The sequence below is a fragment of the Crocuta crocuta genome, unplaced genomic scaffold (assembly GCF_008692635.1).
Source record: "Crocuta crocuta isolate KB4526 unplaced genomic scaffold, BGI_CrCroc_1.0 scaffold2175, whole genome shotgun sequence".
NCBI classification, from domain to species: Eukaryota; Metazoa; Chordata; class Mammalia; order Carnivora; family Hyaenidae; genus Crocuta; species Crocuta crocuta.
In genome coordinates this window covers 84,172-97,973 of record NW_027533082.1, presented here as the reverse complement: position 1 = coordinate 97,973, position 13,802 = coordinate 84,172, and the positions used below count along the sequence as shown (strand labels likewise).

The 13,802-nt window shown below is 38.2% G+C and overlaps 1 protein-coding gene across 4 annotated transcripts; it reads left to right on the top strand.

The window, feature by feature from the left end:
- The first annotated feature begins 6 nt into the window (after positions 1-6).
- Positions 7-1,965, top strand: TCEAL9 (transcription elongation factor A like 9). Of its 4 annotated transcripts, none has more exons than XM_077745960.1 (3): positions 7-116; positions 618-683; positions 1,120-1,965. In XM_077745960.1, the coding sequence occupies exon 3, from the start codon at positions 1,189-1,191 to the stop codon at positions 1,501-1,503; it is 315 nt and encodes a 104-aa protein (XP_077602086.1). In that variant the 5' UTR covers positions 7-116; positions 618-683; positions 1,120-1,188; the 3' UTR covers positions 1,504-1,965. The 4 variants fall into 4 exon arrangements, with proteins under 4 accessions (XP_077602086.1, XP_077602087.1, XP_077602084.1 ...); XM_077745961.1 differs by having other exon boundaries at positions 1,117-1,965; XM_077745958.1 differs by having other exon boundaries at positions 618-687.
- Positions 1,966-13,802: the final 11,837 nt, after the last annotated feature.

The window sequence follows — 13,802 nt, the reverse complement described above, 5'->3', positions numbered from 1 at the left end:
AGAAGTCCTGCTAGTCTGGTCCTTGTTCGCGTCTGGGTACCAGCTTTCCTTCAGCAGTGCAGACGGCAGAGCCTGAGGCCAGTAGAAAGAGGACTCAACTTGTCAGAATTTTGCAGGTTGGTGTCAAAATAGGTGCTGCCCGGGGACTTCTAGGGTGGAAGTGGCCTAGGGCAGAGACCTGGTCAAAACCATCTCTCCACCTCCCACCTCCAAGTCTGCAGGAACTGATGACCATTGGGAGAGGGACTATGGGTCCGGGGAGAAGGACAAGGAGAACTGTGATAGCTTAAAAATAATCATTCTCTGCCGCTTTAGGCCACTTTCCCAACATTTACCCTCCCCCCAACCCCTGCCTCGGTCTTAAAGATAGTTTGGAAATAATCTGCTTTTCTTACCCCTTGTCTGATGGGAAATTCGAGCTAAGTTGCACTGTGCGGCGGGGGGTGGGGTGGGGAAGAAGTGGAAGAAGGTGGGAAAGTTTTCAGAACCACGTACCTTAATGAGGAAAAATGTAAAAGGTGCTGGTCGGCTCACCAAGCTCTCGCCCCTCCCCCATCTCCACTCTTACCCCGTCTCCAACCCTTCCCACTCCCCTCCCGTTTCCGGTTTGTCCGCAGGTCTGTTATTCCTAGCACTACACAAAGCTAGAAAAGGCGAGGAAGAAACCGTTCGGATCAGTACAAGTAGGTGAGGGAAATATAAATACCCCTGGTGTTGAGATGGGATGTGCGCATGTCAGATGTTGTGGGCCTCACTCTTCCTACCGCCCGCCTATTCTACCAACCTACTCGTCTGTCCTAGGAGGGTCATGTATTTTGCCCAGCATGGAGAAATGAAATGGTGGGGGTTGGGGGGGAGATGGGGCTTGAAAAAAAAGTCTGGAGGGAGGGACAAGAGAGAGGTACGGAGGTGTAAAGTGGAGGGACAAAAGAGGTAAGGAGGTGGAAAGTGGAGGTATGAGCCATCGGCTCAGGGAAACTCTGATTGCTGATTGAGTCTCCCAAGTGGAAGATATTTGATGATAGCTCTGAATCAAAGAAAGCAAATGCTGAGACCTCTGTCCAGAGCAGTGGTCCATTCACCAAGTGTTTGACTTAGGGTCTCCTTGCTTCCTAGCAGTAATTGTATTCAAAGAGGAATAAACCAGTGAAAAAAAGGAAAAGGAAAGAAGGAAGAGAGACTCACAAGATGAAACCCTGTCAAAAAACTGAAGGAAAACCAGAAAATGAGAGTGAATCAAAGTTTGAGGAAGAGCCAAAGCCTGAGGAAAAACCAGAGTTGGAAGAAGAGCCAGAGGAGAAGGAAAAAACGGAAGGAACTTTTAGAGAAAGACTGATTCAGTCTCTCCAGGAATTTAAAGAAGATATACACAACAGGCATTTAAGTAAGGAAGATATGTTCAGAGAAGTGAATGAAATAGATGAGATAAGGAGAGTAAGAAACAAACTTATAGTGATGCGTTGGAAGGTTAACCGAAACCATCCTTATCCCTATTTAATGTAGTTTGCCTTGATTTTAATTTTTTCTGATATTAACATTGTCGTATAGCTTTTCTTTGATTTGCATTTTCCTGATACACCTTTTTCCATCCATTTTTAATTTGTTGCTATTACTGACTTTAAGTGCATCTCTTGTTAATCTGCATCTCACTGTGTATCGTATTTTGAACCAATACAAAAGTCTCTGCCTTTTAATAAGAGAGCTTTACTCATTTGTACCTAAAGAGGTTCCTGACAGCATATAAAATGAAAAAAAAGTTACTAATATGTGAATATCATATTTTTGAAAGCAAGAATACATTTGTATAATACCTATATGCAAAGAAAAATGTGTGAAGGGTGAAAATACAAAAAGTATAGTTAGTGGCAGGATTATGAGTAATTTTTTATTATGCTTATTTGTATTTTTCCTTACTCCTAGAATGTACACACATTATTGTTAAAATAATAAAAGTTTTATAACAAANTTTATTTCTAAAGACACTGGGACACTTAATATTTGTTGACAGAATTTTAGAAGCAAATGTGTATTCCAAATTACCACCAGACCACTTAGCTAGAAGAATAATAAATTTTATGTCTTATCTGTAAAATAGAGACAATGATCTCTAAGGGCTCATATGAGGACCAAATAAGGTAATGACTGTGAGCTCTATTTTATGGTTTTTTTTTCCCCATTTGTCCATGCAGGATCCCATCTCCCAAGGAATTTGTATCAGCTACTGGGGATGATGGAGAAAATAGTTCTCACCTGTACTTAAGAATAAATCCAGTCAACTGTTAGGTGGGTGCCACCTTGATGCTCCTTTCCTTCAGTGGCTGCCCAATGTCCCTTTATTCTCCCCTTGATATTGTCATGTATATTGGGTAATTCTGCCACTTCACCCAGGCCCCTACCTATGGGCTGATAACGTTCAGAAATTCTCAAATAGTGCTGAATCCTCAGTCCTACAGGAGTGGTTATGCAGGGTAACTTGGGCCATGATACCTTGTAGGTATCTTGACAGTTTGAGGATATTAATCACAGGCTCCCATTTCCCCCTTAAGACTCTGACACAATGCTTTAATTTGGGGATTGGGCAGGAAGACAAGTCTGAGTAACAGATGTTATGCTTTAGTCAGAATTGCTTCTCTTTGAGCCTAAAGATTATGGTTTTATCTTCTCTCTCTTTCCTTTGGGTGAGTGATCTCTCCCAGAAGACTGGTGCCAGGCCCTCCTCACCAGTTCAACAGATGCCTATACATAGAGATGTATATACATACAATGGTATATTATTCAGTCTTAAAAAGAATGAAATAAAAATGAAATTATTTTTTAAAATTTATTTCTGAGAGAGAGAGACAGCGCGAGCATGGGAGGGTCAGAGAGAGAGAGAGAGAGATACAGAATCTGAAAGAGCCTCCAGGCTCTGAGCTGGCTGTCAGCACAGAGCCCGACACGGGGCTCTAACCCAAGAACCATGAGATCATGACCTAAGCCGAAGTCGGACACTCAACCAATTGAGCCACCCAGGTGCCCCTAGACTTGTATAAATTTTAAACGGAGGTTCTGTTTCAGATTCTGTGTCTCCCTCTCTCTGCCCCTCCCCTGCTCACACTCTGTCTTTCTCTCATAAATAAACATTAAAAATTTTTTTTTAATGAAAGGGAAGTTCAAGTCAGATTTGGGGATACTATCATCCTTAACTGGAAATGTGAACGTGCTATGTAAGACTATGTATATCTACATCCAAATCTATATACCTATATAGTTATCTANGCTCACACTTTTTCTAGTTGTGTCTTATTTTTCCTCTGTGACACTCATTTTCGGGCAATTCATGACTTCAGATTATTCTTCAAAGTTGTAACAGTCCAATGGATGCTAGTCAGGCTGGATTTTGACTGGAGTAAGAAGCTTCCAGGGGCTCACTACGCCAGTTTTATAAGACAAGATGAATCCAATCCCCAGGCACCCAAAGGTGTGGTACTCAGGTAGGATATAGAAAGTCTCATCCAAATCACACTCCTCTCCAGGGTGGGTCTGACTTTGGTTTCTCTGCTTCAGATGAGGCCGGCACTAGACTCTTCTCAGCTGATGACCAGGTTGTTCTGGATATACTTACCTGTAGGATGACAACAATCCCCATAGCAGGTCAGAGCACTAGACTTCCTTTCTTCCTTTCTTTTTCCTTCACAAGGGGACTTGATGAGAACTTTTTATAAGGAAGAAGACCTCGAAATTGACTAAATAAAAGCATTGGTTTTGACAGTGTGTCCCAGCTATGACAACTGTGGATGCAATCACGTTGGGGTTAGAGGATCTGGTGGTAGGTGGGAATGATTTTAGATAGCACACAAATAGATTAAATTGTGATATCCATGTGTTTATTTGAATGTATATTAATGAATACTTTGTTTCAGGCAAATGATGATGGTATAGATTTAGGGTGGTGTTATAAAGTTTCCTTTTAAAAAAATATTCAAATTAAGTTAGTAAGTCAATTTGAAGACAGACCTGAGATAGAAGACAGACATGAGATAGAACACAATACTAATAGCAGAGGTGGTACACAGATGTGTGCAAAAATCATCTTAGTGGGAAACATTGCCCTAGCATAACTTATTTACAGATAATATCTGGAAACACCTATCAAGAATTATGCTATCTGAGATTTTACCCTACTTACAAATTAAAAATTTATTCTGCTACTGTTTAATGGATACTGGCAGAAAACAACTAGAATCCTAGGTCAAAGATGGTATTACTCATGGCAAAAGCCATAGCCAGAGCTTCATATGGATTTGTATTAGTTCTCCATGCTCTTCAAGTTCCATGGGGTGACACAGGCCCTTTTATGGATGTGTGCACATGCAGTGCTTTCTGTAACAGGAAAGAAACGTATTTGGAGAATTTATTACTTTTATGGTAAACAGAAACAACCATGCTCTGTGTCCAGGAATAGATGTTAACTTGTTCTTCAAGTTGCTTGCTGCAAACACAACTCTGACACATGGCCTGCCTGCGTAGAGTAGTAGAGTGGTCAGGGTCTTACATTCTTTGTATACCAAATAAAAATGTGCAGGGATGCTCAGAATTCAAAGCCAATTGACTCTCCCAGTAACAATTTTCTCTGTGCAGTAAATTTTAATGTGAATGGCAAGCCTTTCCTAGCATCACAAATTTGGATTCATAATTACAAGATAAAGTAGATAATGCATTATACTGTAGAGTGTCAACACGGCATTTGTAACTTTCTAATTTTTACTTAGTACATAGGATTTTAATGAATCCAAATTAACTAAAAAAAAACAACTAAGAAACTAAAAGTAAATAGTCTATGAGGAACTTTAACGTTACAATAAGACATAGCTACCATGATGCAAAAAATAAAAGTAGAGGAGCAAGACCACTGGATTTATTAGGATGCTAATGACAGGAGTAATCTTATGAAAATTTTTTTCACTGAGAAACTGACAGGAGACTGTGTGTTTGAAAGCCACACTCAACTCCCATACACACATACTCATCATTGCCTCTATAAAAGGAAAAGGCAAATCCAAGAGAAAAACTGGCCTGTTTCCTTTACAAGGAAAGTTCAAGATAGGGTAAGGGTTGAGAAATGTGGGGCATCTCGCACATAACAGTGTCCAAAAGCAGTTATTTGATTCTCTGACACCAGCGTTTCACAAGAGCCTTAGCAAAAACAGCTGCATCATTTGATGAATAATTTAGTTGGGTATGGAACATCATTTTGTGTACTATTGGCCATTTGTTCATTTTACTTTGAGAAATGTCTATTCAAATATGTTGCCTGCACCCCACCCCAATATTTTCAGTATAGGGTGGGTAAAGAATCTTCAAAGAAATAAGGGAGATCCATATGTACTACACATTCACTATGCTGTGATTAAAGGGAAAATGAAGGACAGGAGATACAGTATAAAAATACATACACACATATACATACTCATACCCACAAATATCAAAATGAAGCCCTTTAGCTCACTAAAGGGAGTGATCATGTCTTTTTAAGTGGCATTTTGATATCTCACCAAGCCTCCCTATCTGGCTTTTTAATAAATAATTATTTTAAAAAATTTCTCCTAATGGATAATTGTACTATCCTTACTTTGTAATGGTCTTTTTCTTTTTTTTTGGACTTAAAGTCCTTTTCCCTTCCATGAACTCTGAGTCCTTTCCAGATGTTATATCATTAGCCTACTACTTAATAAAAAATGAACGTGAAGCTAAGAGAAAGCATCTTGGCCAAGGTCACCCAGCTATTAAATGCAATTCCTGCCTAAGATCAAAGCACTTGCTCCAACTATCTACTCTGTAACAGTTGGTATTTAATAAATAGTAACAACAACAACATCATCCAACATCATTGTGGTGCTGAAAGAATTCCCGTTATTTCCTCAAAGGTCCATGCCTTTTTGAGTCCTGATCTTGCTTCCCATAGCTCTCCCTGACTGAAACATTCTCTCAATCGTTTCTCACACACTTAACCTGGATAACCCCTACTCATCTATCTCAGAATAGATGTTACTTAAAAAAAAAAAAAAACGTTTTATTGAGATATAATTCACATACCAGACAATTCACCTACTTGTATACAAGTAGTATATACAAGTATACTGAATTGCATACAATTCAGCGGTTTTATGATATTCAGTTATGTGGACTATCACCATAGTCAATTTTAGAACATTTTCAAGTCAAAAACAAACACTATACCCTTAGCTATGACCCTTCTTCCCCACGCCTCTATCCCTCCGGCTTTAAGTAAATACTAATCTACTTACTGACTCTACAGATTTCCTTATCTTGGACATTTCATAAGAGTGTGTTTATATAAAATGTCTTTGTGACTGGCTTCTATCACTTAGTATATGTTTTCAAAGTTCATCAATTGTATAGCAAGTGTGTCTTCTTTCTTTTTATGACTGAACAATATTCTATTGTATAGATATGCCACATTTTGTTTATCCATTAATCCATTGATGGATATTTGGTCTATTTATATCTTTTGCTTATTATGAATAGTTCTGCTATGAACAAGTTTTGTGAGGATGCATGTTCTCATCTCGCTTGGGTAGATAGCTAGGAATTGAATTGTCGGGTCATACAGTAACTCTATGCTTAATTGTTCCAGGAAATGCCATACTGTTTTCCAAAATGGCTGACCATTTGACATTCCCATCAGCAGTGTGTAAGGGTTCCAATTTCCCCATATTTTTGTTTGTTTGTTTCTGATCAGCTTTTATTTATTTTATTTTTTTTTTACAAATAGTTTATTGTCAAATTAGTTTCCACATAACACTCAGTGCTCATCCCCACAAGTGCCCTCCTCCATGCCCATCCCTCCTCCTCCCCACATCCATCAGTCCTCAGTTTTTGTCAGCATTCAAGAGTCTCTCATGGTTTGCCTCTCTCCCTTTCCCCCACCATTTCCGCCCTTCTTCTCCCCCTTGTTCCTCCGTCAAGTTCCTCCTAATCCTCCTATACATGCAAACATATGATATTTGTCCTTCTCTGCCTGACTTATTTCACTCAGCATAACACCCTCAAGGTCCATCCATGTTGCTACACATGGCCAGATTTCATTGTTTCTCATTGCCATGTAGTATTCCATGGTATAGATAAACCACATCTTCTTGATCCATTCATCTGTTGATGGACACTTAGGCTCTTTCCATGTTTTAGCTATTGTGGAGAGTGCTGCTATGAACATTGGGGTACATGTGCTCCTATGCCTCAGCATTTCTGTATCCCTTGGGTAAATTCCTAGCAGTGACCCAATTTCCCCATATTTTTAAGAACACTTTTTATTATCTGACTTTCTGATTCTAGCCATTTTAATGGGTGAAATGGTATCTCATTGTGGTTTTGATTTGCATTTTCCTAATGACTAATGATGTTGAAAATCTCTTCATATGTTTATTGGCCATTTGTATATCTTATTTGGAGAAATGTCTACTCAAATCCTTTGTCCATTTTTAAATTGGGATGTATGCCTTTTTATTATTGAGTTATAAGTTTTTATTTTGGATACAAGTTTGTATCAAATATATGACTTGTACATATTTTCTCCCATTCTGTGGGGTTGTTTTTTCACATTCCTGATGGTGTACTTTGATGTTCAAAAGATTTTAGTTTTGGTGAAGTTCAATGTAGTTTTCTTCTGTTGGTCATACTTTTGGTATCATATCTAAGAATCTTTTACCATATCAAAGGTCATGAAGATTTACCCCTATGTTTTTTCTAATAGTTGTATTATTTTAGATTTTATTTTTAGCTCTCTGATTTATTTTTAGTTAATTTTTTGGTATATCCTGTGAGGTAGGGTTCTAATTTTGTTAGTTTGCAAATCGCTATCTAGATGTTCTAGTACTATTTGTAAAAAGACTTTTTTTTCCATTGAATGGTCTTGGCACCTTTGTTGAAAATTGGTTTTATTTCTGCACTCTTGATTCAATCCCACTGACGTATATGTCTATCTTGTACCAGTATCACATGGTCTTGATTATCACTGCTTTGTAGTGAGCTTCAAAACCAGAAAGTGGTTTTANCCTTCTTCTCCCCCTTGTTCCTCTGTCAAGTTCCTCCTAATCCTCCTATACGTTAACAACATTAAATTTTGAAATTCATGAACATGGGGTTCTCTTTTTTTCCATTTAATTGTATCTTTTTTTCCTTCTTTTTTTTTTTTTAATGTTTTATTTATTTCTAGGAGAGAGAGAGACAGCGTAAGCAAGGGAGGGTCAGAGAGAGAGGGAGTCACAGACTGAAACAGGCTCCAGGCTCTGAGCTGGCAGTCAGCACAGAGCCCGACGCGGGGCTCGAACCCACGAACCGCGAGATCATGACCTAAGCGAAAGTCGGACGCTTAACCGACTAAGCCACCCAGGCGCCCCTCTTTTTTTTTCCTTCTTAAGTAAGCTGTTTGCCTAGTATGGACTTGAACTTAATGTCTCTGAGATCAAGGGTCACATGCTCTACGACGAAGCCAGCCAGGTGCCCCAAAGTTTATTTATTCATTTTTTAGTAATCTCTACATCCAACATGGGGCTTGAACTCATGACCTCTGAGATCAAGAGTTGCATGCTCTTCTGACTGAGCCAACCAGGCACCCCATCTTCTTTAGTTTCTTTCAATAATGTTTTGCAGTATTCAGAGTATAAATTTTGTACTTTCCTTATTAAGTGTATTTTAAGTACTTTATTCCTTTGATGATATTAGAATTGTTCTCTTAATTTCCTTTTCAGATTGCTCATTGCAAGTGTATAGAAATGCAATTGAGTTTAGTATATTGATCTTGCATCCTGCAACCATGCTGGTTCTTTTTTCTATTAGTTTATCAGTGGGATCCCATAAAACTTTCTATGGACAAGATCATGTCATCTGTAGATATATTTCTACTTCTTATTTTTCAATCCAGATGCCTTTTATTTCTTTTTCTTGCCTAATTGTCCTGGCTAGAACCTTCAGTGCAATGTTAAATAGAAGTGGTGAGAACACATATCCTTGTCTTGTTCCTGATCCTAGGGGTAAGGCATCCAGTATATTCAGCACTAAGTATGATGTCAGCTGCGATTTTTTCGTAATGCCCTTTATCATGTTGAGGAGGTTCCTGATCTAGGGATGTTAGACCAACCTTGCATTCTGGGATAAATCTCATGTAGTCATGATATGTAATTGCTTTTTTTATGTTGCCAGGATTGTTTTCCTAGTATTTTGGGGGGGATTTTTGCAACCATTTCTATTAGAGATTCTGATCTATAGTTTTTTCTTGTCATATCTTTGTCTGGTTTTGGTATCAAAGTAATACTGGTCTCATAAAATGAGAGCTGTATTCTCTCACTTTCTATTTTTTTGAAGAGTCTGTGAAAGATTCTTTAAATGTTTGGTAGAATTCAGCAGTGAAGCCATGTGGGCCTACACTTTTCTTTGTAGATTGTTTTATTGTTATTACTAATTCAATCTATTCACTTGCTATAAATCTCTTCAGATTATCTATTTTTTCTTGAGATAGTTTTGGCAGTTTGTGTATTTCTAGTAATTTGTAACTTAATTTCACCTAAGTTATCTAATATAATGGAATACAGTGTTTCATATTATTCCTTTATGATCCTTTTTCATATCTTTTATTTCTGATTTCTAGTAAATTGAGTTCTCTCTCTTTCTCCCCTTTCTCTCCCCACCCTTACCTCTATCAGTCTAGCTAAAGGTTTGTCAATATTATTGATCTTTTCAAAGAACCAGCTTTGGTTTCACTAGTTCACTCTTTCCATTCTCCATCTCATTAATTTATGCTTAACTTATTATCCTACCAGCTGCTGGCTTTATGTTTAGTTTGATTTTTTATTCCAATGTCTTAAGGTGGAAAGTTAGGATTTTTTTTTTTTGAGATCTTTCTTCTTTTTTAATATAGACATTTGAAACTATGTATTTCCCTCTAAGCATAGGTTAAGCTCCATCCCATAAGTTTTGGGATATTGTATATTAAGATACAAATTTCCATTACACAAGCTGTGATATGTACTATGCTGTGTCTTATTTTCATTCATTTCAAAGTATTTTCTGATTTCCTTTTTGATTTGCTCTTTGATGCCCTGGCCATTTAAGAGTTTTTTGCTTAATTTTGAGATATCCGTGAGTTTACTAATTTTTTCTGTTATTGATATGAAATATTATTCCATTTTGGTCAAAGAACATATCTTGTATTATTTCTAACCGTTAAATTTATTTGAGATTTGTTTTATGGCCTATCATGTGGTCTACCATGAATAATATTCCATGTGTATTTAAAAGAATATGCATTCTGCTGTTGTTGAGTGGGATATTCAACATATCTATTAGATCAAATTAGCACATAGTGTTCTCAAGTCTTTTATTTCCTGTTTGATCTTCTTCTCATTTGGTCTATTTATTATTAAAAGTGAAGTATTTGGGGCACCTGTGTGGCTCAGTCGGTTAGGCGTCTGACTTCAACTCAGGTCATAATCTCACGGGTCGTGGGTTTGAGCCCCGCGTCGGGCTCTGTGCTGACAGCTAGCTCAGAGCCTGGAGCCTGTCTTTGGATTCTGTGTCTCCCTCTCTCTCTGACCCACCCCTGCTCAGGCTGTCTCTCTCTCTCTCTCAAAAATAAATAAAACATTAAAAATAATTAAAAGTGAAGTACTGTCTCCCAAATATTATTGTTGAATTGTCTATTTTCCCTTCGTTTTTGTCAGTTTTTGCTTCATGTATTTTGTTGCTTATAATTGTTATATATTCCTTATGGACGGACTCTTATCAATATAAAATGTCCCTCTGCTTCTGGCTTTTTTTCTGGCATGTAAAGAACGTGGAACCCATTGCTCCATACTAACAACAAGTAAAACACTGAACAAACTGAAAAACAACTACTCTTCTTAGATCCATTAGAGAATTGAGGCCACTGAGCAAATTATTGCTCCAAAAAAGGGGGGACAGACAGGCAAATACAGAGAATTACAATTTTTTGCAGCAAAATCCATGAACAGAAACTTCTGGAAACCAGTACTGAGGAAGGAAAACCTAAACTAAAATCAACAAATTGCCAGAAGTTCAATGTGGACAAGTATGAGAGTTAAAACTCCAGAAAGGACTAGTCTTAGGGGGTGCTCCCACACTTTTATGAGTGTTACCTCCAGGAACCCTGTGAAGTTTTCACAGTAAATACTCTAGAATATCCCTTTGTGTTTCTGGCAGGGGGAGGGGGAAAGTAGCTTTTAAAATTATTTTTTCATGTTTATTTACTTTTGAGAGAGAGAGAGCGAGAGTGAGAGCGAGAGAGAGCGAGAGAGAGCGAGAGAGAGAGAGAGAGAGAGAGANAACCGTGAGATCATGACCTGAGCTGAAGTCAGACCCTTAACTGACTAAGCCACCCTGGTGCCCCAAAAGATAGCTGTTGTTAATTACATGTGGAACATTCTAGTCTTAAGAAGGCTTTCCCTCAAGAGAAACTGTTTCACCAAGCCTAACTTACCTACTAGAATTTTATCAGAGCCCAGCTGACCTGGGGAAAGGGAAATATCAAATTCCAATACCCTCTAGCCATCCTGTCCCACCTAAGTAAAGGTGTNGAAGGCCGCAGCCCTGACCATACCCAGATGTTAGTCTCCTCTAATTTCCAGTTGATTAATGTATTATTTTTTAGTAATGCCCTTGGGGATCAATTGTGCTGTAGACTAATTCAATCAAATTGGATTATTTTGAAGGAAGAGTTCCAAAGGTCAGTGTTTGATATTTGTTCCAATCCAAGGAGGAGGACGCTTCCCAACCTTCTTCTTATGTGGCTCTTGAAAACAATATAGCCAGGCCACAGTTAACTGGTATCTTCACTGAATATATTAATCATTTCCCCAATGCTTCCACCATAACCATCACTGTTTTTAGAGCACTTGTGGCTTAAACTTCTCCATGCTCTGTTCAAAATTAATTAAGTTTTGTCAGGAAAATGTTAAAACCTATAGAGTTTATGGTTTTCTTCTCTTCCCAGTCAAAATCTATGAGCCTGGACTCTGGATCTGGGAGTGAGGACAATGGCATTCTTCTTTCAGAATGACACTCCTGCTTTAGGAGCTAATGTCTCAGTGGAGGTAGAAAGGAAACAGCAGCCTGAGGTTCTCTCAGCAGCCTGAGGTTTACTTTTCATAGTGTGAAATCATACCTTATGAGCCAAGCCAAAACCAAATAAGGTACCAGTATTCTCAATCATGTCACTCCCATGGGACAGCCCCCATTTCATCAGTGGGGGCTGGCTGGAAGGAGAGAGCACTCTCCTCACAACTGCACTCACCTAGAGATTCTCACAGTAAATACTCCAGAATATCCCCTTTTTATAATTTTCACCAATTTCACTGGAGAGTAGGTCCACAGAGCTCCTCATGCTGTCATGCCAGAAATTGACCTTCTACACATTGCTTCTTCCTGGAAAACTTCCCTGGCAACTGGATTAAGCCCTCATATTCAGTGCTCCAACTGCCCCTTCAGTACTTACTACACTCTTCCTCTGGCTTCCTCCCATTAAATCATGAACTCCAAAAGAATATAAAGGCTATATCTACTGTGTTCTCTTTTATATCTCCAGGGCCTTACCTAGCACATAGTAGATGCTCAATAAATTATGGTTGAACTGGGGTGCCTGGGTATCTCAGTTGGTTAAGTGTCTAACTCTTTATCTTGGCTCAGGTCATGATCTCAAGGACGGTGAGTTTGAGCCTCGTGTCCAGCCCCACAATGACGGTTCAGAGCCTATCATTGGGATTCCCTGTCTCCCTCTCTCTCTGCCCCTCCCTTGCTCACTCTCTATCTCTCTCTTTCTCAAAATAAATAAATAAACCTTTTTAAATGATGGTTGAACTGAAAGTATAGTTCTTATATTTTTATTTTTTTGTTTTACTTTTAAAAGTTTATTCATTTATTTTGAGGGAGAGAAAGAGTGCTTGTACTCACAAGCAGGGAAGGGACAGAAAGAAAGGGAGAGAGAGAGAATCCCAAGTGGGGCTTGAACTCCCAGAACCATGACATCATGACCTGAGCCGAAATCAAGAGTCAGATGCTCAACCATAAGAAGCCACCCAGATGCCCCTAGTTCTTATATTTTTATTAAGCGGAAAGTGCCAAGTCCTGGGAATCAGTACTCCTAAATATGGTACTGAGATGGAGATGTGAAATGGGCAGGCAGTGCCTAACACAGAAAAGGGCTCAAACAAAAGATGGATGAAAGAATGAATGAGATATAGATTTAGGATTTACTAGGAAATGAAACTGAGTAAAGGTTAAGAGCATGGATTTAAGAACTAGGCTATATGAATTTGAATCCTTTCTCTATTATTTCCTATCTGTTGCTTAGCCTTGCTGTCCTGCAATTCTCTTATTTGTAAAATGGAGAATAGTATTAGCACCTACCTCAGAGGATTTAGGGGAAAATAAAATGCATAGTGAATATATATATAGATATATAAATGTAGATATAAAACAATGCCTGGCATATATCAACATTTTTATAAGTACTGTTTATTTTCATCACTATATATTTTTAAGAAAACTAGGATAATTCTATCCATGCTATTTCTTAACCGACTGAGCTACCCAGGCGCCACCATCCATGCTTTTTCTAAACCTAAATTTAAAATAAAAATAATTAATGATATATTCTTCTACTTATAAAAAGGTTACGTTTTCCTTGAAGATAATTTAAAAGATAGGAGTAATCAGCAACTGATGATCAGCATCAGAAATGCATCTTTAATCTCAAAGATGAAGACAACTAAATGGTGGAGGAAGAGGGA

Coding starts and splice junctions, on each gene's coding strand:
- TCEAL9 (XM_077745960.1), top strand. CDS start 1,189: ATGAAACCCTGTCAAAAAACTGAAGGAAAACCAGAAAATGAGAGTGAA.